The sequence below is a fragment of the Malus domestica genome, chromosome 14, assembly GCF_042453785.1.
Source record: "Malus domestica chromosome 14, GDT2T_hap1".
Classification (NCBI taxonomy): Eukaryota; Viridiplantae; Streptophyta; class Magnoliopsida; order Rosales; family Rosaceae; genus Malus; species Malus domestica.
The window spans coordinates 1,720,575-1,743,688 of NC_091674.1; the positions used below are offsets into that span (position 1 = coordinate 1,720,575).

The following is a 23,114-nucleotide window of genomic DNA, read 5'->3' on the forward strand; positions in this document are numbered from 1 at the left end:
AGCGAATTATTATAAAATAATGGGAAGAAATAAATACGGGTCAAATATTGAAAAAGAGTAAATTCTGTAAATTCTCCGTTACTTCATATTTTTGCATAATATTTTACATTATTAGCATGCAAATTGTACAAGATATCAGAAAGTTCATAAAGAATCATATTTCATTTATAAAGGAAATATTACATTTTTAACTTATATGAGTAACGAAACCGTAATACATTTGTTTTTAGTTTGAATGTTTGATACTTAATTAGTGATTGATTCCTTGTTTAAACTAGTTAAAGTAATATAAAAAGAGATATAAATATAGTAAAACAGTGAATTTTAACGAAAAGCTCTCGGTACTGTTCACTTTAACGAAAAATCACATTTTTATACTAAAAAGTTAATCTTGATACTATTAATTTTACCATTTATTTTATCTTTATCGTTAAAACTCAAAGTTTTTAAACAATTTTTATTAAGTTTTTATAGTAAAATATCTGTGTGAAAAAATAAAAATTAATAAAGAAAAAATATGGTCACAAATTGGTGTCAGCAGCAGAGCAGTGAGAGAGTAGGGAATAGGATCCGGTTTGGAGGGTGAGTCTTTCTACGCATCTCACTCACCAGACCAACAAATTTATGTGTCTGCCAAAATTACTTAAAAATACCAATTTGTTTACACAGTTTGTCCAAAATCCAAAATATACAAATACAAATTGTACATCGTATGTCTCCTCTTTATTTTGTCACTTACTGGTATTCTATAGGGTTACTTTGGCATTTGCCTCCAAATTTTTGAGTTTCCATTTTGGTTCTTCAAACTTTTTTTTTGGTACTAAGTTGTCACTACTGAAAAGTAACGGATAAAAACAAAGTAACTGTCATTACAAAATTTGATATAATGTTACGTAACTACTTTTGAAGGGCATTTTAGTAACAGAACTACTTTGACCAAAATATCTCCCATTGAGGATATATGACGTTTATGTATAAGGTACTCATCTATCTTTAAAAGTTAAAACAGACAAAACCAATTCAGCTCGAAGTAAATTAGCACTAAAATCTAACGAACCAAAAAAAATTGGTTTTCGTTTTTAGAACATCAACAATATTCAACTTGTTCGAACAGTATGATTCCAATAAGATATTATACGTGTTGTTATTTAAGTATTCATCTCGATATTCCATAGTTTCACGAAATTCCTCATCAAAATAGACCCCTATTCCCCTCTTATTTTGTTTCTCAAACAACCTTTTAACCTACTCAATATATATCTCATGTCTCTGTTTTCAATTTGTAGAAACTGTGGCGGTTTGGTGTTAGTCTGAGAAAGTTTCTCTTCAAACATACTAGACACCATGATCCATTCTAACTAAAACCTAGGCGAAACTGAATTGCAACCATTCAATAATTTTGTTAACTTTCGAAACTGGCATCATTGTTGTTTTCATTGAATTACATGTTTACAATTTAAGTTACTAAATTGAGACCAAAAGGTTGAAGGCCAAAGTGGAGAACCCAATAGTTGAAGGTGCAAATATGAAATTAACACAAGAATCCCGAGAGGAAGAGGAGAGGAGGCAGCTGCCTGCCTGTGCAGTGCAGGGCAAGAACCCGGTCAGGTGAAGGTTTCCGCGTACCTCAGTTGCTTTCTCTTTAATTTTAACCCATGTTTTTTTTAATTGGAGAGAATAATATGTTTTTTTAATTTGGTCAAAATCTAGCTTCACCTTGTTACAATGTTAGCAGTTTATGAGGGCAAAAATTTTACTATGTTTCGAGTTGTATGAGATGAACGAAACAAATGGACAGCTGGATGTGTTAGCAAGGATCTAACGATTAAAGATTTAGATAAATATAGCAAACACTATTGATTACCTTACTCATCAGATGACCATATTGGTTGTATACAACATATTCTCCACACAAAAATTTTATGGTGCTTTGAAGTATCTTGTATTCCGTACTTACTATTACATCTTAATTTTTATACTGTTCAAAATTATAATTGTCAAAAAATCTAAAACATCTAATAATATAGAACACCGTAAAAAAAATCTCATTCTCCGCATAGGAGATACTACAGGCACTTCCAATATTGTGATCCAAGTTTATTACATAAAATAATATTTTTGCGTTTGAATTCAGTGTGAACTCAACGAATTTCACAACTATATATTAAACTCAAAATACTGTATAAATAGGGTCATCATAATCAAACCCGACCAATATATAGGAATCAAACTCATGAAATTCAATTTAGTGAGTCTTAACCACTTACATTTTTTATGGGTTTTGAAATTGATCTTCCATACATACCTACCATTGGCAGATACATTGCAAAGGAAAACAGCTTGCAGTTGAGGCAAACATTTGGAGATAGGCTTTGGAGGTGCGGTGAAAGGCTGTGAGTTTACGACAACAAAACGGAAAGGCCCTGCCTTGCCTTCGGCCACTGTTGTTTACTTTTAGCAGCGCACAGGTGTTTGTACTCTACTACCCATAAATGCAGTCCCATTACTCCATCCTCACTTTACAGCTGGACACGTAGTATTCACATAATAATATAACACACCATCCATTGACGGTCCATTCCTAGATCTCTCTAAATCTCTGTGTCCGTTACTAACAGATTCGGATATTCGAACTATTTATTTTAAATCATATGGCTTTTATTGGTCTATTCTTCTGATTTTTTTTATTTATTAATTTTGGAGAGCGAGATCCGAAGAGAATTTGAATTCCCTTACCTCTATGGTCCCAAGTTATGATATGTGACGACGAATTGGACTAATCAACCACCTTAAATCCATCAGTCTTCTCTTTTCTTTGTCTTTTAACGAACTAATCATCAATCACATAATTTGTAAAGGGAAATCGACAACAAATCTTCTGTAAAACAATGAGTTACAGCGTAGCAAAACTGTGTGATGAATTTGTAACCACTCGTAAGGTTTTTTAGGACATTTTCAATCGGAATAGGTAAATATAATTCTGTTCAAAATTATAATTCTACAAAAAATTATTTTTAAATAAATAATGTCATGTCATACTCATATATCATATCTAATTGAATGGACTAAACATAGTCATCTCAATAATTTACTAGTTAAGTTTGTACTTTAAATTTATTGTTATTTTAATTAAACTACAGTTTGGTGTTTTTAAATATTGCGCTTTAATTCAAATCAATTATTACAACTGAATAGGTGGATCCAAAAAGGGCGAAGATGGAGGTTACATTGGGCCAGTATGTAACCTTTTCTCCAAATAATAACATGGTGAGCTTCATAAAATTACAGTCCATTTATCGATTGGAGATGAATTTTAAACAAATCAGACCATTTTTTTAACTTTTGTATCTTTAATCATCTTCATTGAAGATGATCTTACTTTAACCCTGTTAAAGACTTGACAGTACAACTATACAAAAAGTTGAGCCCACAACTTTTTGCTAATTATAATTAAGGTTTTTATGACCGAAACAACTATGCATGTTAACTATGATCATGGCACCGTCACTTATTGCTACTGTTTGTAGCTATTTATCTCTATTTGAAAGTAAAAAGTAAGAATGAATTTCGTAAATGACGAACTAATAATTTATTTATACCTTCGTTTTTTAGTGTAAATACATCGGTGTAACAAAAAAAAAATATAATGTTGACATCATATAAGTTAAATTGTAATTTGGGGAGCAGTTTCAATTTGAATACAAGGGGTAGAATCTAGAAAGGAAAAAAAAAATACAGAGGATCAATTTCGATCTCAACTCTTACAATCATACAGTAAAGAGTATAATTGTTCTTGGTAATTAACTCACCCTGTGTCAACGCCATAAATTAAGAGCATGGCAGCCGTCGATTCCGATTACTTTACATTTTGACCTTCAAAAAGGGAGAGAAATTTACATGTCACTGTCATGACATTTTGTGCCAATCATCCATGCCTTATATATATATAAAATAAAAAAAAGATAAATGCTAAAGAGATTATTTCAAAATGGAACTCTCCACCACTTTATGTTTTTTGCACAAAATTTAATAGTGTTGGCACGAAGAATTGTACAAAAAACACGAGGTGTCAAAGAGTCATGTGTTTCCCTATAAAAAAATTTTATGTACTTTTGTATGCACAAAACTTCGTGGTTATAATCGACATTATTTATATTATAAATTATTTCGTAAATAATTATCTTTATGAAAAATCATTTAAAATTAAAGTTGTTTAGTTAGCAAATAGATAGTTAGTTCATAACTTTTTTACCCAATTTCTTCATCTATTTTCATATAATTCGCTGATTAAACGACCTCATATTTAATTGATTTTTTTAAGAAATAATTTTTACAGGTGATTTATAATATAAACAGTTTCAATCGTAAGTATGAAGTTCTTGAATAGGTCACATAGATAATTAAAGATGAACTTGGAGCCAAGTTAATTTCTTTTTGTATTTCTGATTTATGGAACGCCATATTAATAGTATAAAAAAAACTAATGAAAAATATTTGAAAACTTTGAGTTTTAACGATAAGGACAAAATAAAATGTAGAGTGAATAGTACCAGAATTGACTTTTTAGTGTAAAAATATAATTTTTCCTTAAAATAAACAATATCATGAGCTTTTTGTTAAAATTCTCAATAGTATACTACTATACAGAATTTTCTCTGAGAGTAATATGACAATTCAGAAGGAAAAAATAAAGAACAACAAAAGAAAAGAAAAGAAAATTACAGTAAAATCGCAATAAACAGTGTACAGAAATACAGATGTGGAAGTGTGTGTGGGTGGGTTAGAGCGTACACCGTCGCTTTTGGCTCGGTGGCTGACTCGGTTACTGGCTCTGAGTCGTAATCTTTTTTATGCCCTTGTAGGCTCTCGCCGGATTCTTTTGTGAAGATTCTAATGATCTTTTAATTACATTTGTTTATCGTACATCATACGATCTGAAATTATTATAAATTTTTTATTTAAAATTAAATATAAACAGCATCTAATAAAAATTAATCGTATGATATACAATAAACATATGTGATTGAAGGATTCTGAAAATCCCATCAGCCATGCAGCCTCTCTTTGTCCAGTACGCTTCACATAAATTCAACTTTAATTTAAAACTTTAAAATATTTTATTATTTGGACATTAATATATATTACTTTTTCTCTTCTTTTTCTGGGTTGTTCTTGTTGCAGTCATTTCGAATGGAGTGACGCGTGACCGACTTGATTTAACAGTTTTGGAGTTTGCTTTTTGTAACCTGAAACTATAACTCAACCTTGACTTGAGAATGTTTTTTTAATTAATTATTTACTTTTTGGTACTGCTAGAGCATTACATGCTTACCTCTTTATAGAAATAGAATCAATATCTAAATTTTTCTATTAAAAGATAGATCAATTAGTGGCTTTATGATGATAGTTTATATTTTTAGGGGTTGAAAAAGTTTATAGAGGTATTTCATTTTTCTTTTGAGTATCATCGTGTGATTTATCAGCATTCAGAATTGAATTCGAAATACGACGTGTAGAACACAAACCTTGAATTCATACCCAACCACAAGACCACTCCGTGATTGTTAATGGAATCAATATCTTGGAATAGGTTTTTGTGTGATCGTACAAAATTTTTTGTTCTTTAAAGATTAAGGTTAAACATTTCGAGACTAAATTTTAACTGTCTGCATCAATTCAAAATCATTCATTTGTAGCATTCAACAAATAAGATCGTTTTTAAAAAATAATTCTACAATAAAATAAAAATGAACGTACGGAATGAAACCATAATAGAATAAACTTTCTAACGAAAGTATATATGCCATTAAGGATTTGTGATTTGTTTAAATTTCAAAATGATCTGCACCCAATGAAACTTGCTGAATTTTCCTTTCAATTTGGGTTTGAAATTCCTTCAAATAAAAATAAATAAATAAATGAACGCGTGCAAGATCATTTCTCTTTGTTCCAATAGAAGAAAAGGCAAAACATATAATATTGCATGCATGACACAATATATGAAAGTGTATTTACTTTCGTCCTTCCTAAACCACCCAAACTCTTATGAAAAAGGCGGGGATTGATCTGCCTGTACTTTTTAAAATCATTTTAATTTTACATGGTTTCTACATTAAATTTAAATTTTGCAAATTAAGTTCGCTGTAGCCTATAAAGGACGTGTAGCTTAAATGATTAAAAACATTTCCTGTTGCATACAACACTCATTGTAGCACTCGCCCATACAACACTCAAAATATTTAAAACAAACAAACAAACAAACAAATTATTCAAAAGACAACGTAGCCAAAAAATAACAACGTACATGCTGATATTAGGGTGAAAACAAGAAATGTGCACGCTGAAACTTTACCTGTCTGCCCAATACCCACTAAAACCAGCAAAACCCAGGACCAATGGTAAAAGCTGTTCATCATTTTTTTTTTTTTTGGACTAAAACTGTTCGTCCTTTTCCATACTATTTACAAAACTTCATCTCTCTCTTGTCGTTATATCCTAAATATTTAAATTCATATTACACTTCAATTCATTGGGAGTAGAGGAACTGGTCAATCTTAATAAGCCAATCATCCATGCACATATAGCATTATTAATTACAATTTACAACGCGGTTAACTTTAAGTTATAATTTATTAATTTACCAAAAGTATTTGTCCCACGACTCCCACCTTCGTATTTTATATCTTTACTTTATTTAGCAAGAATCTTCTGCTACCTGAACATGTTTCATATAATATTCTCCTTAATTATTTTATTCATTGATAATTTAATCATTCCACTAATTCTTGTACAAGTGGATCAAGATTAATTAGATTGACATAGCCAAAAGGTGTGGAAGATAATTGAGTTCTGGTGAAGAACCTAATCCGGATTCCGGACTTGCATGCGAGGAAATGATTGCAGTTTTTATCCTTTTGCCGAAAGCTCTCACTTATCAGTCATCAATATATATATATATATATATATATATATAGATTCCACTCTAGCTGTCTGTCTGATAAAAAAGCTCGAGTGTATAATTAGCTTAAATAATTAGCAATCCAGTTTGATTATCCTCAGTGCTCTCCAGTTAGATCATCGATAATAATTACATATTTCCTTACATATGTGAAGATGCAGCTCAAATGGCGCTTTCTTTTTTCGGGATATGGTGACTAGCCATTTGCTGGCCGTTAGATAAACAATACAGTCAATTAAATTCACTGTTGGACTTGCGGATTGACGTTTTATCGCCAAGCAGTTTAAATTAGTGAAAAATTGTGGAACTTATTCGCCTAAATTATTATTCACAATTTTGAACAACTATTGAATTTGTTTGCATAAAATAGAGTTTAAATTTGTGAATACTGTTGAATTTATTTGTACGTATGAGATATGGTGCAAATCGTCATAGTGTTTTGAAATTATTTTACTATTATGTACCACAAGAACATCTTGTGATGCAGTTTCTTTGCAAGTCTGATTAATTTGAACTAATTAATTAGATAAACAGTTGGATCATCACATGATTTTGCAGTGTAAAACAAGCATTGTAGAATGTATATATTTTAAATATTTTCAAAGAGTTACGTTAGGGAAGATGCATGGGTTTCCTTCCCAATAAAATCCCTGCAAGTGCCCTAGTGTCGTAGATTGTCCTCTCGCTGCCACTCACACAACTCACAACCCATAAATTAACTAGCAACTTCCATTATTGGTTGAAGGTAGCTAAAGTTAAAATATACGTGGGATTCATATTACTTTATACACATTGTCGAATTTACAGGGAACATGTAGGTATTTAAAAATGATTGGACTCGAGAAATTTGAATTTAAGTGAACGAGTAGTTTGATAGTATGACAGCATACTATCAAGCAAGAGAACATTTAACCTAAAAATAAAAAAATAGAGAATATTTAAATTTTTGTCAAGTATTATCTTTGTAGTAAGTCCAGAAATTCATATTGCATTATTTGCATGCCGTCTCAATTTATGCAAGTTTTGTGTTCTAGCGAGTTTAAGTTGTCAAGTATACTCTCGTTAGATATGTCATGTTGTGCCGATTATGTCCATTGTCATATTGGTGGTTGAAATCCAAAGTTTTGTCTATGGTTAATTGTGTGTTCTTCTTTCAAGACCATATTAGCTCTCTTTTTTTTGAAATTGATCAAATGGAGAATGTATACATATTTAGAGTTATCCTGAATCTTATAGTCTTTTATACCAACCAAATTTGAACCGAAAGTCTCGATAAGAATTGGGTTGAACAATATGCTCAACCCATCGATAAACAGGGTATGGCCATGTGCGAGCTAAAAAGGAAACAAAAACGTGGGTTTAAATATTTATATTTTTCAAGGTTGGTGGGAGTGACAGCGTAGTGGTACATATATGTTATATGTCAACCAAATCCTTGTTTTTACTTGATAAATAGAAAAGGCTGTTTTGTGGATGCTTAATCTTTTTGTTCACAAATTATTTATCAAAACAATGCGTCATGATTTCGACCAAAAAAAATTTCATGGCACCATTATGTCGAGCATCTGTTGGGCATCTATCAAAATATATCAACATTCGCCGAAAGGTTGTGATGACATCTATTGATAGCTATTGTGTTTTTCTAGCATTTGCATCTATAAGGATGTGCCCAAGCTAACAGATTGTCAGGATTTGACAACTAATACTTTTTGAGTGAAGCATTACGTTGAGCATGTGGTGCGCACCATTAGGTTGCACATAAGAAAAAGGAAAAGACACGAGAAAGAAAGAAAATTGGAGAAAGAAGAAGCAACAATAGGTTGTAATCCAATGTTGTTCAGTCTCTCTTTAATTGGGGTCAAAGATAAATCTACCAATAAACATACATGGGGTTAGGAAGCTGTTGGGGTCATGAGCAACCATTGGCCCCAAAGTGACTACACTATTGTGTCAGATTAGATGGGAATTAATAATGAAAATATTACTTATTAACATAACCGTTTATTTGCTCGACACATATAAATGGCTAGACAATAGCTAAATTAAATAAATAAAAAAATTCTAAAAATGATCTTTAAATGATGATATCGTACTATAAGTAATACTACTTTGTCATATATAAAAAATTAGAAGAATGACTACTTACATGTAATAGCCAAATATCATCTAATTTTCTACACTCAATTTGATGAAACTGTCCTTCACGCATGCATAACATGACACATTGAATCTCATAAGGCAAATTTCCTGCCCTTCTTATGGGACTTCTTTAATCACTTGGATTATCCATTTTAATATATTTTTAACTCTATTTTTAACTTTTGATAGCATAGTCCTTTATCCATCTTAGTACCAAGTTGCAACGTGGGTTAGTATTGGTCCTTAAAATTAGAGGTCATTGACCTTCAAAGTTTTGTCAGAAGTCCTAACATTATGTTTGAGTCATCGACATTAACATATTTTCTATATCCACATGGGGCCTCCATAATTCCACAACCTAGTGCCTCCACGTAATACAGCCAAACACCGGGACGTCCATTTCGCACGTGTGGTCGCGGTGGAGGAACTCCGTCCACGTGTCAGATACGGTCGGATTTCTGTCTCCGTCCCTTGATGTGGACTGTATGAGGAGCTTCTCCTATTAGGTCAAACGACATTTGGTTTGCCCTCCTCCACGTGGCACTCTTTACATAGGATTCCCATGATTGCACTATTATATCTCAATTTTCTTGAACCAACAAACCTCTATATTTCATATTTCTTTACCCAATTTGCTTCATTCTCAAGATTTGTTTTTACCGGTGTCATGCAAGTTGATCATGTTAACCATATCTCATTGATGACTATTTTTTTTAAGTGATTCAACTTTTAATTGAACCAAAGTAATTAATAACAAAAACTCATATCTATTGAGCTAGAACGTGGTTAATTTGGTGACAATATTAATATTGTGCTCATTAATAATGAGTTGTTAGTGCTCTTTACTAATATTCGAGTAGGATCCTGACACTATTTGATTACAACCGTTCCAATTGTGAACAAAGACATTGATGGTCAATCTAATCATATATGCGAAACAATGTCTTGGGTTTTTACAAAAGATTTCAATGCAACTAGTAGTAGAATATTTTTTTTTCGGGGTAAGTGCAACCATTTTATAAAAGGGGCATTTAATTTCATTAAGCTTCCAATATGAGATATGTTTCAACCCGTCTCCTCACGTGTCACTCATCTTTAATGGAAAAAATGTTAAAGCAACTCTACTGGGGACATCAAGGTTTTTAATTGGTGGTCCCAATAAGGTTCAATCGGGCTAGAGGATTAGTTCACTGTGATACCATGCAAATTTAGAGACAGTCTATTGGCTCATTACTAATTAAGCAACATCATAGTGTTTTTAACTAAATCACTTGCGAAAACCAACAGATGTGAGGTTTTATACAAAAGACCTTGGTGCTATTGGTAGTTGAACCATTGTAAAAGAGATTTAATTTCATTAATTTTCGGATGTGAGAAATGCTTTAACATGCTCCTTCACTTATGACACATCTCTAATGGGCCACACGTGAAGGCGCAACTCCACATCGCTAACCCTTTTTTATTTGGAATTTGAGGAATTGATTTGGGTGTCCAAACTCGGGGCTCCAAGGTTTGCAATTTGTGGTTCTAATACGGGTTCAGTCGGACCTAGAGGCTTAGTCTTCTTTAGTACTTTGTAAATTTTGAGAGACGGTCTTGGTCCGCTATTTAGTCAATATCGATATTGTTTTCAACTTAATTACAAAAGACATCGATGCAATTAGTAGTAAAACTATTCAAACATTAAAAAAAAAAATTTCATCAACAAATTTATGCGGGAAATGTTTCAACAGAACCATAGGTATATATAATGCCCCTGCTTCTAAAATATTGACATAAACCCGCTAGTAATACGTGCAAGCATACTGAAGAATTGCTTTAATTATGTATGTTAAAGGAAGATTTTATGGTATACAGTGTAACAACGTAATATCTCTACCCACCTCGAGCTCAAAAACAAGATCTTGTTTCTCTGTCAAATCATATTTTTCTCAGTCGATGAACATGATGATTTTGGAGTCGAGCCAAACCCAAAAGAAACGTATACGAACTTGCATGCAGGCAAACCCTCATTTTTGGTCGCTCTACCGGGAGACATCGTATCTTCGTAGCAAGAAAAAGAAAGATCTATCTCCTCTCTCTCTAAAGTTAAGGGTTAAATTTGGATTGTGGGTTCTCTTCATCTAGTCATGAGGTGGTTCATGAATATGGATAATAGAATGTGTTTAAAACATTATGTACGTAGGATTCTTCTTATATCTGTACATACAGATTTATGATTCTCATTGTATCGGTACATATATACATATTTATTCATGTTTGTGTATATATATTGATCGATTGACTGTTCAATTGTCATGGGACAAAAATGAACATGTCGCGGCTGCATGTTTGTCTGCATTGATCAAATATGCGACCAAAACATTTCATTAAATGATTAATTAAACTTAACTTTTGGATGTACTCCACACACACACACACACACACACACACACACACACACATATATATAATAAATCCATGCTAATCCATAATTCTTGTGCTAATTATGCTCTTGTTATTGTATCATAAATAATATTGCTTATAAGAAACATCGTGGAGGCTTCATTTTAGGTCATGCTTGATCAAATTTCCGCACTAGACAAAGGAATAATTGATATATATCCTCTTTAGACTAGAATATTATGGACGTCAATTATTAGACATTTGTCCATGTGTAGGTATGTTTGGATTAATTAGGTCATTCAAGTTCTTTCGAGTTTCGAATTCTAGACTTAGCTCTCATGTACTTGAATGACTTATATTTCTCCATAAAGAGATTTGATTCATGGAAATGAATATGAAACTTATGAAATCGATGAGATTGATAATTAAACGAATATATTGCTTCTTAGAACGTATAAATGGAGATATTAAGTTATTATCGGTGGCTAACTGATTATGTTTTTACCAGCTTGGATGTGACCTTGGAGGCATCTTGAACAAACATAAAGTATCCTTATAAAAAATAAAATTAAAAACAAAAGGACATTTGGAGGAAGAATACTACAGAAAATAAAAATAATTGTTAGCAACAAAGAAAATCGAGAAAAGTACTCATCAAATATTCATATCTCAAGTCCTTCAAGTATCGCCTTCTACTGTTGACCGAGCCATTGCTTCATATTGTTCCTGTGAGAGAGTAATTTGCTTATCAACTGTGACAAGAATGCCCAACTTCTTGCGTCCTGAGAGAACCATGCCATTCAGAAAATCCCATATTTTATGAAATATATCAACTGGGACTACTACCAGTGTTGATCTTACTCCGTCCGCGGCGCCGAAAGAGTCAGTAACACGCTCTATCCAGTGCATCCGATCGCCGAGGATGGATGGGAATAATGTTTTCTCATATATGATGTGATAAAAAAACCCGCTGCCTATAAGTTTCGGTAATGAGTAATCTAATTCTGATGGTATGCAAGTACCATCATGTAGGTGCAGTTCATCGCGTTCTTCGATTGGCAATCTTTTGTTGAGATTGGTACATGAATAGTATTTTCTCTTGACATTCCAAGTAATTGAGATCTCCAGATTGTTGGATTTTTAGATCGCCAGGCCCATCCCCGATACTGTCCCCAACTTTATTACATACCTAATTTGTCAGGTGTGGGGTTTTACCACAAAATGCCTCGGTATTAGTGAGAGTTCAAGCTTGTTTCCAAGCCCTTCCTGGTGACAAGCCTTTAACTGTCCCCATCGCCGAGGATGGATGGGAATAATTTTTTCTCATTTATGATGTGATAAAAAAACCCGCTGCCTATAAGTTTCGGTAATGAGTAATCTAATTCTGATGGTATGCAAGTACCATCATGTAGGTGCAGTTCATCGCGTTCTTCGATTGGCAATCTTTTGTTGAGATCAGTACATGAATAGTATTTTCTCTTGACATTCCAAGTAATTGAGATCTCCATATTGTTGGATTTTTAGATCGCCGCCCGCTTCCGATATTGTCCCCAACTTTATTATATGCCTAATTTGTCAGGTGTGGGGTTTTACCACAAAATGCCTCAGTATTAGTGAGAGTTCAAGCTTGTTTCCAAGCCCTTCCTGGTGACAAGCCCTTAACTGTCCCCAACTTTATTACATGTCTAATTTGTCAGGTGTGGGGTTTTACCATAAAAGGCCTCGGTATTAGTGAGAGTTCAAGCTTGTTTCCAAGCCCTTCCTGGTGACAAGTCTTTATGTTAAGAGTCCAAGCTTGTTTCCAAGCCTTTCCTGGTGACAAGCCTTAAGCTTGCACGGGCCCGAACGTGACTCTGATACCATGTTGGATTTTTGGATCGTCGGGCCCGTCTCCATTCTAATGACACCGATATTGTCCCTAATTTTACCACACATCCAATCCGTTAGGTATGGGGTTTTACCACAAAAGATCTCGGTATTAGTTATAGTAGAGTAATTATATTTAAACCCATTGGGTTTCTTTGAACCCACCGATGTGGAACATTTAAAACTTGCAAAGTGATTGATTGTCTTGATGGACACCTTTTGATGTATCTTCTGCTATCACACAATGTAGGCGTCGTCGGTATAGGACTTGGATTGTCTGCCCTCCCATTTCGGTGCCCTCCTCGTGCCCTTCTATTTGTGTGGTTACGGTTAAGCCACGTCAACATTTTATATTATTATTTCTTTTTGTTTTATTATTTTTATAAAAAAAACAATATAAAATGTTGACGTGGCTTAACCGTTACCACACAAAACAGGAGGGCACAGGGAGGGCATCGAAATGGGAGGGCAGACAATCCAAGTGCGTCGGTATAACTAGGTTCCAAGACCGGCGACATCTTCAACTGGATGATAAAAAAAAGCTTGTATTGTATGTACGAGACGGAGAGAGATGGGGAAAAGCTTTTGCTTAATTGTGAGATATATATTGCTGTTAAGTACTTTTCCTTTATATATATATATAGTGATGATCATGATGTATCCGTGTACTATTCTGACTAAAATTAGTTTTACACAAGAATTGCGGTTTCTTTTTGCACAAGTAATCATACTATTAGTAGGAGTATTATGATCCTCTTGATTAAAATGTTACTCGACCATCTTTCTGAAAAATAATGGAAAATAAAACTTAAATAATTTTGAATTTAAAATTGTGAAAAGAAATACCACAACGATGTTGGAGTGGGAGAACTTGGTTAAGTCACACAATGAATCATGTTTCGAACTTTTTATTTATAAAAGTCAAACTTAAGACCACTCACTAAAACGTAAACCTAAATACCCACTTGTAACCCAATGGACTCAATCCACCTGAATACTTGAATGTTTCCTTTATTTCGTTTTGCCTCTTATGTTATTTAATTAGGCCCATTCAATTTCCTTATTGGCCCGCCTATAGCCCCACTTACTTAGGGTACAATGCTTGTCAATCCAGTCCGAAGCCCAAACAATACCAAACAAGCCCTCATCAAGAAAAGTCCAATGGAGGGAGAAAAAGGATGCGTACATCTTTGCAGACAAGGAATAATCTGGAAATTCTGCATTAGGAGAGATTTTTTTATTGTGATTAAAACACTGGACAGTACGCTATAAGGTATTATACATTTATAAATGACATGTAGCATACCGTTCTGTGTTATGGTCACAATGAATCAACAATGTTGTCCCCTCTCATGAAAACACGTTACGTAACTTATGCTTCTGGTACTTATTTTATATACGCCATAATCATGTGGTCAACTAATTAGTTTTTGGTTTATCTTTTTCAAGTTTGGTGAACCATCTATTTTGGTGTATAGCGACGGCTAACTAATCGTGCTCAATCTGCTTGAACTATATATATATATATATAACTAACACCCTCTTGCATATACAATAAGGAGAATGCTGTGGACCATATCAAGTTGTCAAACCCTACCTACATGTTGTGTATTAATGGTGGATTGATACAAAAAGATTGAGACCCTTCCTACAAATAATTATGTATACAACGTGTGCTTGTGGATAACGATCGCTTAACGAAAAATTATTGTATTCGCTATATAATCGGCACTTGCAAATACTCACCAATTAGGCAGACTCATTCAAAGGCAGGGGTGGACACTGACCAATCAGACTCCTAAAATTTCCATACATGATCAAAATTTTAATCTTCGGTAGTTGGGAAAGACAGGGTGGCGCCGGGCTGTAGATCACCTTATATGCTAAAAAGCACCAATCATTTTTGTCCGTCTTTTCAAACTCATTTCACCCAGATTCACACACTTCACTCAATTTTTTTCAACCCAACTTCCTTAATCCCGCGGGTACTATCATCAATAAGACCCGCCTACCAAGATACCTAGCAAGAACACCATGTTAAGCTTTTATGTCTGCCAAAAAAAGAAATTTAGAATCCGCCACTGCTTACTACTAATATGACATTATTGTTAGTATTAACTAGAATCTTATCTTGTATCTTATAACGAGGCAGTTGTAATCTGTCTTTGTTATCCAATTATTTAGTTTTCTTGCCGAAAATTTTGGTTGACTTATGAAATAAAGTTTGTATTATTGTGTGACAATTAAGATTTGGCATTATCGGGTGATTATTTTTGTGCATAGTTTATGAAAATAATTGTATTAATTTAAAGTATTTCCTAATCCGACAACCAACATTTGAAAAGTACACTTATACCTAATATCTAAGATGATCAAAGTTGCTAGCTGGTCTCCTAAAGCGTTTACAAACGTGTGAAACTTTGATGAGCAGAATCCTAGAAAACTTGCACGAATATACATGGTTGCATACACTTATATGTCCGTCTCTCTTTTTACATGGTACATTTACATTACATGAAAAAATGGCAGATTACGTTTGTAACATGTAAATATTTATGTGAAATAATGAACATAAAGCCGTGTAAAAACACAATTAGTCTTATAAATACTAGGGTTCGTTTGAAAATAATATAAAATGACTAAAAGTGTTTTTGATGAAAATATTTATAGAACCAATCTTTAGTAAAATTGTAAGTAAATCCTGAAAAATGAACTTCAAGTGCTTTCTGCAAAAAACACAACTGATTTTAAAATATTTTTTGAATCAATTCTTATTAAAAGTGTAACCCAATTAACTGATACTTCTTGTAGAAAATACTTTAATGTTTTGAAACCGAAAAATATTATCTTTAAAAAAAAATTAATAATTTTAAAAACACTTTTAAACGAATCATTTCAATTTAAAATTTTGTTTTGAATCCCTTGTTTTCTGCTAAATTTAACCCAATTAACAATTAGCAAGTACTAAAGCAAATGAAAATTTTCTTTTTCTTGAACCAGCTTTTGACCTTAAAAGAAAAATCAAAACTGGATACGTGTAAGTAGGACCTGCTCGTTCCAGAAATTGCAGCCATCTTCATGATTACAGCGATGACAAAAGTTGAAAAAGTGATGTCATTTCCACTCCTCAGATGCTTCAACCTATGCTTGTATTTCTGGGACGAGGTCAATGCAGGTTGACCTAAATCTAACCGCTAGGTTATTTGCGAGAAGCTTCCATTTGAGGGTTTTTACATCGGTGTATGAGATGCACCGATATTTGAACGGCCAAAAATGTCAAAATACAACCATGTAGACCTAGTTATGTGATACATCATTGCATTATATAGAGTCGTCTTCAAGCCCTAGTTTTTCCGCTCAATGTGCTTTTTTATGCACATTACCATAACGTGAATTGTTGTCCGATGAATGTGATATGATTTGTACACCACTTAAATCTCAAAACGTAAACTCATCCATGTAGGGGGAATGCTCGAAAGATCGTGAGCTAAATGCACTCTTTCAACCAACTAGAACAAAATCGAAAACACAACCAACGACTAATCATCTATAAAAATTAGTGAAAGTTACTTGATCATAGCCACAATAGCATCACCAATACATGCGTTATAATATAAGTAGACGAATACAATATTAATCATAATTCCACGTATTATAACATGAGGATCAGTGCACCACGTGCCTACGTTCTGTATCCGACGATAATCCCTCGTTTATTTGAAAGACTTTGCGAGCGAAATGTACTGTATTTTGATCCCAAAATCACTCAAAAAGCTTTACATTATTACAGAAATAGTATGTATGGCCTTTGAAAACCATCCAAAACTAAAACAATGAATGAGAAAGAATTCAAAGAAAGTTAAAGAGAACCCCACATTACACCAGGAAGTAGTCTAGAAGAGACGTTACGCAGTGTTTGGATACATGGAAAATGACAAGGAAAATGCAAGGCCAGATGCTTTTAGTTACAAACCTGTTTAAATTTAAGAGGGTATTTCCTGCCTAAATCAGCTAAAAATGTTATTACCAAACACTAATTAATGAAACAAACCAACTTAGAAATTACACCGAAAGCCAATCACCACCCATATATGTAAATATTGAAAAAAGTCACCTTAAATACATCATCACACAGACCTAATCAGGATCATCAGTTACCCGCATAGGCTGCAGTTTCTTCACTGTAACAAATCTACGTTCTTGCTCAGCTCCTCCAGCTTCTTCATCCTCAACTTCTCACTTTCGGTCACCAGCTGCATCAAATGTAACGCGACAACAAAACAATCTCAAAACATTGAAATTATACAAACAACACTTTGTATGCTTTTAGTAAATCGAAATATAAGAACATTATAACTAGTATCGGTTGCAAGAGTATGGACGGGCTGAGCTCCTAACCCAAATTTTAAGATTGGTGATCTGTCAAAGCAGGCTCAGCTCAGCTGTGCTCACTCTAACTCCGAACTGGTCAGACGGGTTTCAAGTTCAACCCGTCCAAGAGCTACAACCCTAGCAACGACAAGTAAATACAGTTTATCAAACTAACCTCCATTAGCTTTGTGATAAGCTGCACTTTTTCCCTGTTCTTTTCATTGAAAGCCTCGAGTGCATCTCTGTATTCCTTTTCCTGTGACAAGTTACGAACCCAAAATTCATCACGAACACGCACCAATCCACGCACAATTGCATATGCATAGCAGTATATATTAACACCAAAATGTGGTTATTATAAAATCCAAGATGTGTTACCTTCTTCTGGCAGGTATGTCCCAGTGGCTTTAACTCTTTGTTAATCGAATCGATCTTCTTACGAACTTGTGAAACTTCCTTCCTCATCGGATCTGCAAGCCCTTCAAGCTCCTGGAAGTTCCATAATTTAAGACAAAAGGGAAATTAAAGAGTTGTAACAAATTTGCAGAAACTTTTTGCTACAACTTCTCCATTAAACATCTACTAATTGCTAGCAACCGATTCAACGGCTATATTTCCAGTTGAACCAACAGAACATGAAGCACATGGGATACAGATATTTTCAACAAGACATCCTTCGACTTATATTGTTGTCGCAAACATAAACAAATGACTAAATAAAACCTGACTATTTGACAAATTTGAGGGTTTTGAGAAAGAACAGAATCTGTTTCTGCCATCTGAAAATTTTTAAACTTCGTTGTTGAAATTTCTCAGTTAAATTTCAGATTTTGTTGTGGACAGAACACCAGATTTACTCTGTTAGCTGAGAGAAATAAATAATTTGATAAACTTTGTGGAAATTGGTAAAAAAAATGGAATTACTTCCATCAAAGTGTTCATAGCCACATTAAATTCACACCCTTGTAAATACATAAACCCAAAATCCAAAAACAAAAATCCAAAAAAAATTAAGCCGAAAAAACCCCAATTTAATGTAATTTCCTGTTCTGGAGATCTAGTTTTTTCCACCAACTTTTGTCACCCAGAATTTTCAGAAAGTTAAATTCCCTTAAAAACCCACAAATTTCTTTTGCATAAAATCATTTTTAACCCTTTAATTTAGCCTAAAATACCCAAAAAATAGGTAAAAAAATCTTGGTTTAATTAGCAAAAACCTTGTTTTTTGGGTTTTAAAAAGCACAAACCTCACGAATAGTGGCCAAACGCTTGGTCTCCTCTTCAACCCGACCCAACTGAGCCTGAACCTTCTCTCTGACCTCCATCTTCTTCCTCTCGATCTCCTCCTCTTTGGCTCTGAAAGTGGAAAGCGCCGACCTTGACATCTCCTCGTCCTCCTTCGACATGTTGCTGTTGAAGCTGAGGCTTCCGGCGGAGTTCTGCACCACCAGCTGCTGCTGCTGCGGCTGAGCCGCCGACTGAGACTGCTCCGTCTGCATCATCTTCTCTTCAACCTCCTCTACTTCCTCTTCACAAAATCAAAAACCAGCCCTTTTCGTGAAATTCTCTATATTTTCTTATCTCTTTCTCTTTTGCTTTTGCTTTTGGAATGATGGGGTTTTAAAATTTGTGGTGGAAGTGCTCTGTTTTTTTTTTTTCCTGCTCTGTTTTTTTGCAGAGTTTATGAATGGCTGAGGCTGGCGTTAAAGGGTTTCAAGGCGTCAAGCCAGCTGCTAATTGTGTTCTTTATATAAAGTTATAAACCAACAAAAAATAAGAATAAAAAATTAAAGAAAAATAGTAATTAAAATAATAATCTAAACTATTTAACACAAAACTCTCCTTGTCAATAAAAAATAATAAAAACATCAAATTAATCCTGTCAACAAAGCTAAAAAATAATCAAAATAAAATTTATGAAAAATATAGTAAGGGTGATGTTGTTCACAAACCTTTTTACTTCTCATGCATCATTTTCAATTTTTATCCATCGAATAAAATGAATTGAAAAAAATCAATGACAAAAAATTAATAAGAGTGTATAAAATGTAAAAATTAGTGTGTGAATGACACTATTCTATAATAAATTAAACACAAAATTATTTTTCTATTTTTTTTTCCAAGCCTCACAAGCTACCTAATTGTATCAGTTGCCTTGCCTCAGTTTCTTTTCTATGTTTCTTTCTCAAATAAAATAAACTTTTAACAAAAAAATAATTATTCAAAAATAATCGTTAAAATATGAATAACTTCTTTAGCGACATAAATTCATTTAAAAGTCATCACTTGTCACAAAAGAGTTGTAGTAACATTTTATATATTGTTTCCTGTATAAATTTTATTTTTAAATTTTTTATACATCCATAATATGTGTACAATTATTAATAAAGATTAAAAAAGAAAAAGAGAATGAAAAAATTAGAAAAAAATAGGGGGAAAATGCTTTTAGTTGAAATGACCCAAAACCGCCAACCACTGATGAAGACGGGGTGTGTATGTGGAATTGTTGCTTTACTGAAAGAAATGGGGTGTTGGCTGAAATATTTAAAAAAAAATTAACTTGTCTCTCTCTACCCGTTTGTGTAAGCCCCCACAGCCAACCCACCAGCCCTGAACCCCCCTTGGAATTTCAAAATTTTGTCGACTAGTGTTTCTCCACACTTATAAGCAAGAAGTTTTATATTCGATTATCGTCAATCGAATTTAAATCATATTATTACTAGTACATGATGAGGTTTAACCCACTTTCTCATCCTTTTATCATAGATAATCTCATTGATTATTAAAAAAAGATTTTTCTTTACCTTACTCACATGTTGTAGTAATTTCTACTAGAAGTACAAATTGTCCCGTCTCTTAGACTCTTAGGGTGTGTTTGTTTGACCTCCTTAGACTTCACTGGACTAGACTACACTAAAAATTAGGATAATTCTGTGTTTGTTCCCTACTCGGACTAGTTTTAATGGTATTAAGTGGGACTCGCCTCGACAAAACAGCTCGCTAGCTGGTCTTAGCGAATCCCCCCGCAAAGCATAGGATTGCTAAGACCGTCGTTCGCGTTCATCTGTTTCGCTTCATCAAGTGCCTTCTCGATCTGACTACACAGCTCAGCTTTGCGTTTCGCAATCTGCGTATCTTCCAAAGGCACTACCTTGGGCTCATCGACCTTGATTCCAAACGGCAAGGCCTTCGGGTGCGACTTTAACTCTGCTCTGGATCTAATCCAACGCCAAGTTTTGATATGGTAACAACGAGATCTCCATGACTTGAAGAATGAAGCTAACTCAATGAATCAAAAATGGAGCTGACGAAGAAGATTGTACCTTTGAAGCGGAACACAGCGTCTCCGAGTGTTGTTAAAAAGGTGAGACTATAAGATTTCTTACAAAATCATTAATTCTCAATGATTAATTGGGGTTTTAAATCCTTTTAAACTGTTTTGATTAGTTTTAGTTTGTGGGTTTCCTATTCTTTGATCGATGGTGTTTTTACTTTTCTGGGTTTTCAATTTTGTGCAGTGGCTATTCATCTGAGACTTTTGCAGTGGCTATTCGTCTGGGTTTTCAATTGTGTGCAGTAGCTATTCAATTTTGTGGGTTTCCTGTTCTACTGGTGATGCTCCTGTACTCAAGCAAGCCAAATTCAAGTTTTGCCTTTTGTGGTTACATACTTAAAGTATGTATATGAATCTTGCAATTATCTTGCTACTTAGAATTCGAACAAGTTCAGAATTTTGATTGTGATTGATGGAGCTGTGTGAAAATATTAGCCCTTTAAAATTTGATTATATTCTTCAGATGGTTGGCTGTTCATTCGGCAGATCCTAAAAAAAAAAATTGTTTATTTGTAGTTTTGAATCATTGGGGGTAATTGGAATTAATTTGGAAGGCTAGGAATTGAACTAGAACTAGAAGTTAGTCCAGGTTTTAGTCTGACACTATACCAAACGCTTTACTAAGTTAATCCAGCTTAATCTAGTCTAAGCCAGTCCAGCTTAGTCCCTAAAGCTAGTCCAGTCCGAGATAGTCCGGTGCAACAAACGCACCCTTACACTATGATATTTTCTTATGTTGTAGTTTTCTACATTAATAAAGATTCTAGAGTTGTGGATATTATATCTGAGGTGTAGACATTCTCTGATTATTTGTATCACAAAACGAATAATCTGTAATTATTTGATTGTCTGTATTTTTATTTCTGCTTTATCTAAGAAATGGTTATGAACTTACGAGTTGCTCCGGTGAATGCAGCATTTGATATTTCTGCTTTATCTAAGAAATGGTTATGAATGCTGAATGCAGCATTTAATTGTCTGTATTTTTATTTCTGCTTTATCTAAGAAATGGTTATGAACTTACGAGTAGTGAATTGCTCTGGTGAATGGAGAATTCGTCTTCAAAGCTCTATGCCCGGGGTTAAAATCCTCCCCTCCCCCTCACTGTCTCTTGTAGTAATGTCCTTGCGATAAAAAATGAAAATATACTATGTTCTGACCGTTCGAACTTGAAATGCATTATAATAGCTATGTTATATACACTCTTAATGTAAAAGTCTGGTGTTGTTAGCATCTTCGTGACATAAAACAAAGTGATTCACGTAAACATTGTCTTTGTAAAGTTTCTTAATATCTCAGATGTGGAATTCACACTCAAACGATTTATTGTTGTCCATCATTGTACACGTAATTGTCAAAGATGGATGAGCACATATTTTAAGTTGTACCAATGTCTATGGAGCTAAAACCTAACCCCATATATCGCATGTAAGGTCTCTATCGTTGTCTCAAATTCATGTGCAAGGCCAAAAACGCTTGTATCCAAAAAGTATAGCCATGGGAGTACAAATACAAGTTTCATGCCTTTTATTTACAATTTTCTTATACTTATTTGTATGAAAAAATTATTTATGCACATCATTTTTCTCTTTTTGTATGTTTATGGAGCTAAAACCTAACCCCATATAACGCATGTAAGGTCTCTATCGTTGTCTCAAATTCATGTGCAAGGCCAAAAACGCTTGTATCCAAAAGTATAGCCATGGGAGTACAAAATACAAGTTTCATGCCTTTTATTTACAATTTTCTTATACTTATTTGTATCAGAAAATTATTTATGTACATCATTTTTCTCTTTCTGTACATCATTGTTTATTTTTGTTGATTAATTCTTCTTTATGTTGTTCGATCGAAAAGTCCAAAATAAATCAAAACGTGCATATCACTTCGTATGAAACACAGCAAGATGAAGTTGTTACTTTCCAATCGATGTTGCAAATGTTGGTAGACGGACAACCTCAACCTAACCTTTTAGGGTTAACTCATTCACATGGGGTACATGGAAGGCGCATAATGCGTTGGTAAAGAGAGAACATCATCATACGTGCATGCGTTTGTGTG

The 23,114-nt window shown here is 33.7% G+C and overlaps 1 protein-coding gene and 1 long non-coding RNA gene across 3 annotated transcripts; one reads left to right on the forward strand and one right to left on the reverse strand.

Annotated features, from left to right (window-relative positions):
* Positions 1–17,207: 17,207 nt before the first annotated feature.
* On the reverse strand, positions 17,208–19,471 carry LOC103430950 (uncharacterized). 2 transcript variants are annotated; one of them, XM_029092687.2, is made up of 4 exons: positions 18,967–19,471; positions 18,098–18,208; positions 17,895–17,975; positions 17,208–17,601 (listed from the first exon to the last, which is right to left on the reverse strand). In XM_029092687.2, exons 1-4 carry the CDS (start codon positions 19,219–19,221, stop codon positions 17,527–17,529), a joined length of 522 nt encoding a protein of 173 aa, XP_028948520.1. In that variant the 5' UTR covers positions 19,222–19,471; the 3' UTR covers positions 17,208–17,526. The 2 variants fall into 2 exon arrangements, with proteins under 2 accessions (XP_028948520.1, XP_028948519.1); XM_029092686.2 differs by having other exon boundaries at positions 17,208–17,610; positions 18,967–19,464.
* Positions 19,472–20,720: 1,249 nt separating this feature from the next.
* Positions 20,721–21,462, forward strand: LOC139191426 (uncharacterized). Its single transcript, XR_011575481.1, has 2 exons — positions 20,721–21,083; positions 21,238–21,462. It is a non-coding gene; the product is annotated as an uncharacterized lncRNA (long non-coding RNA).
* Positions 21,463–23,114: the final 1,652 nt, after the last annotated feature.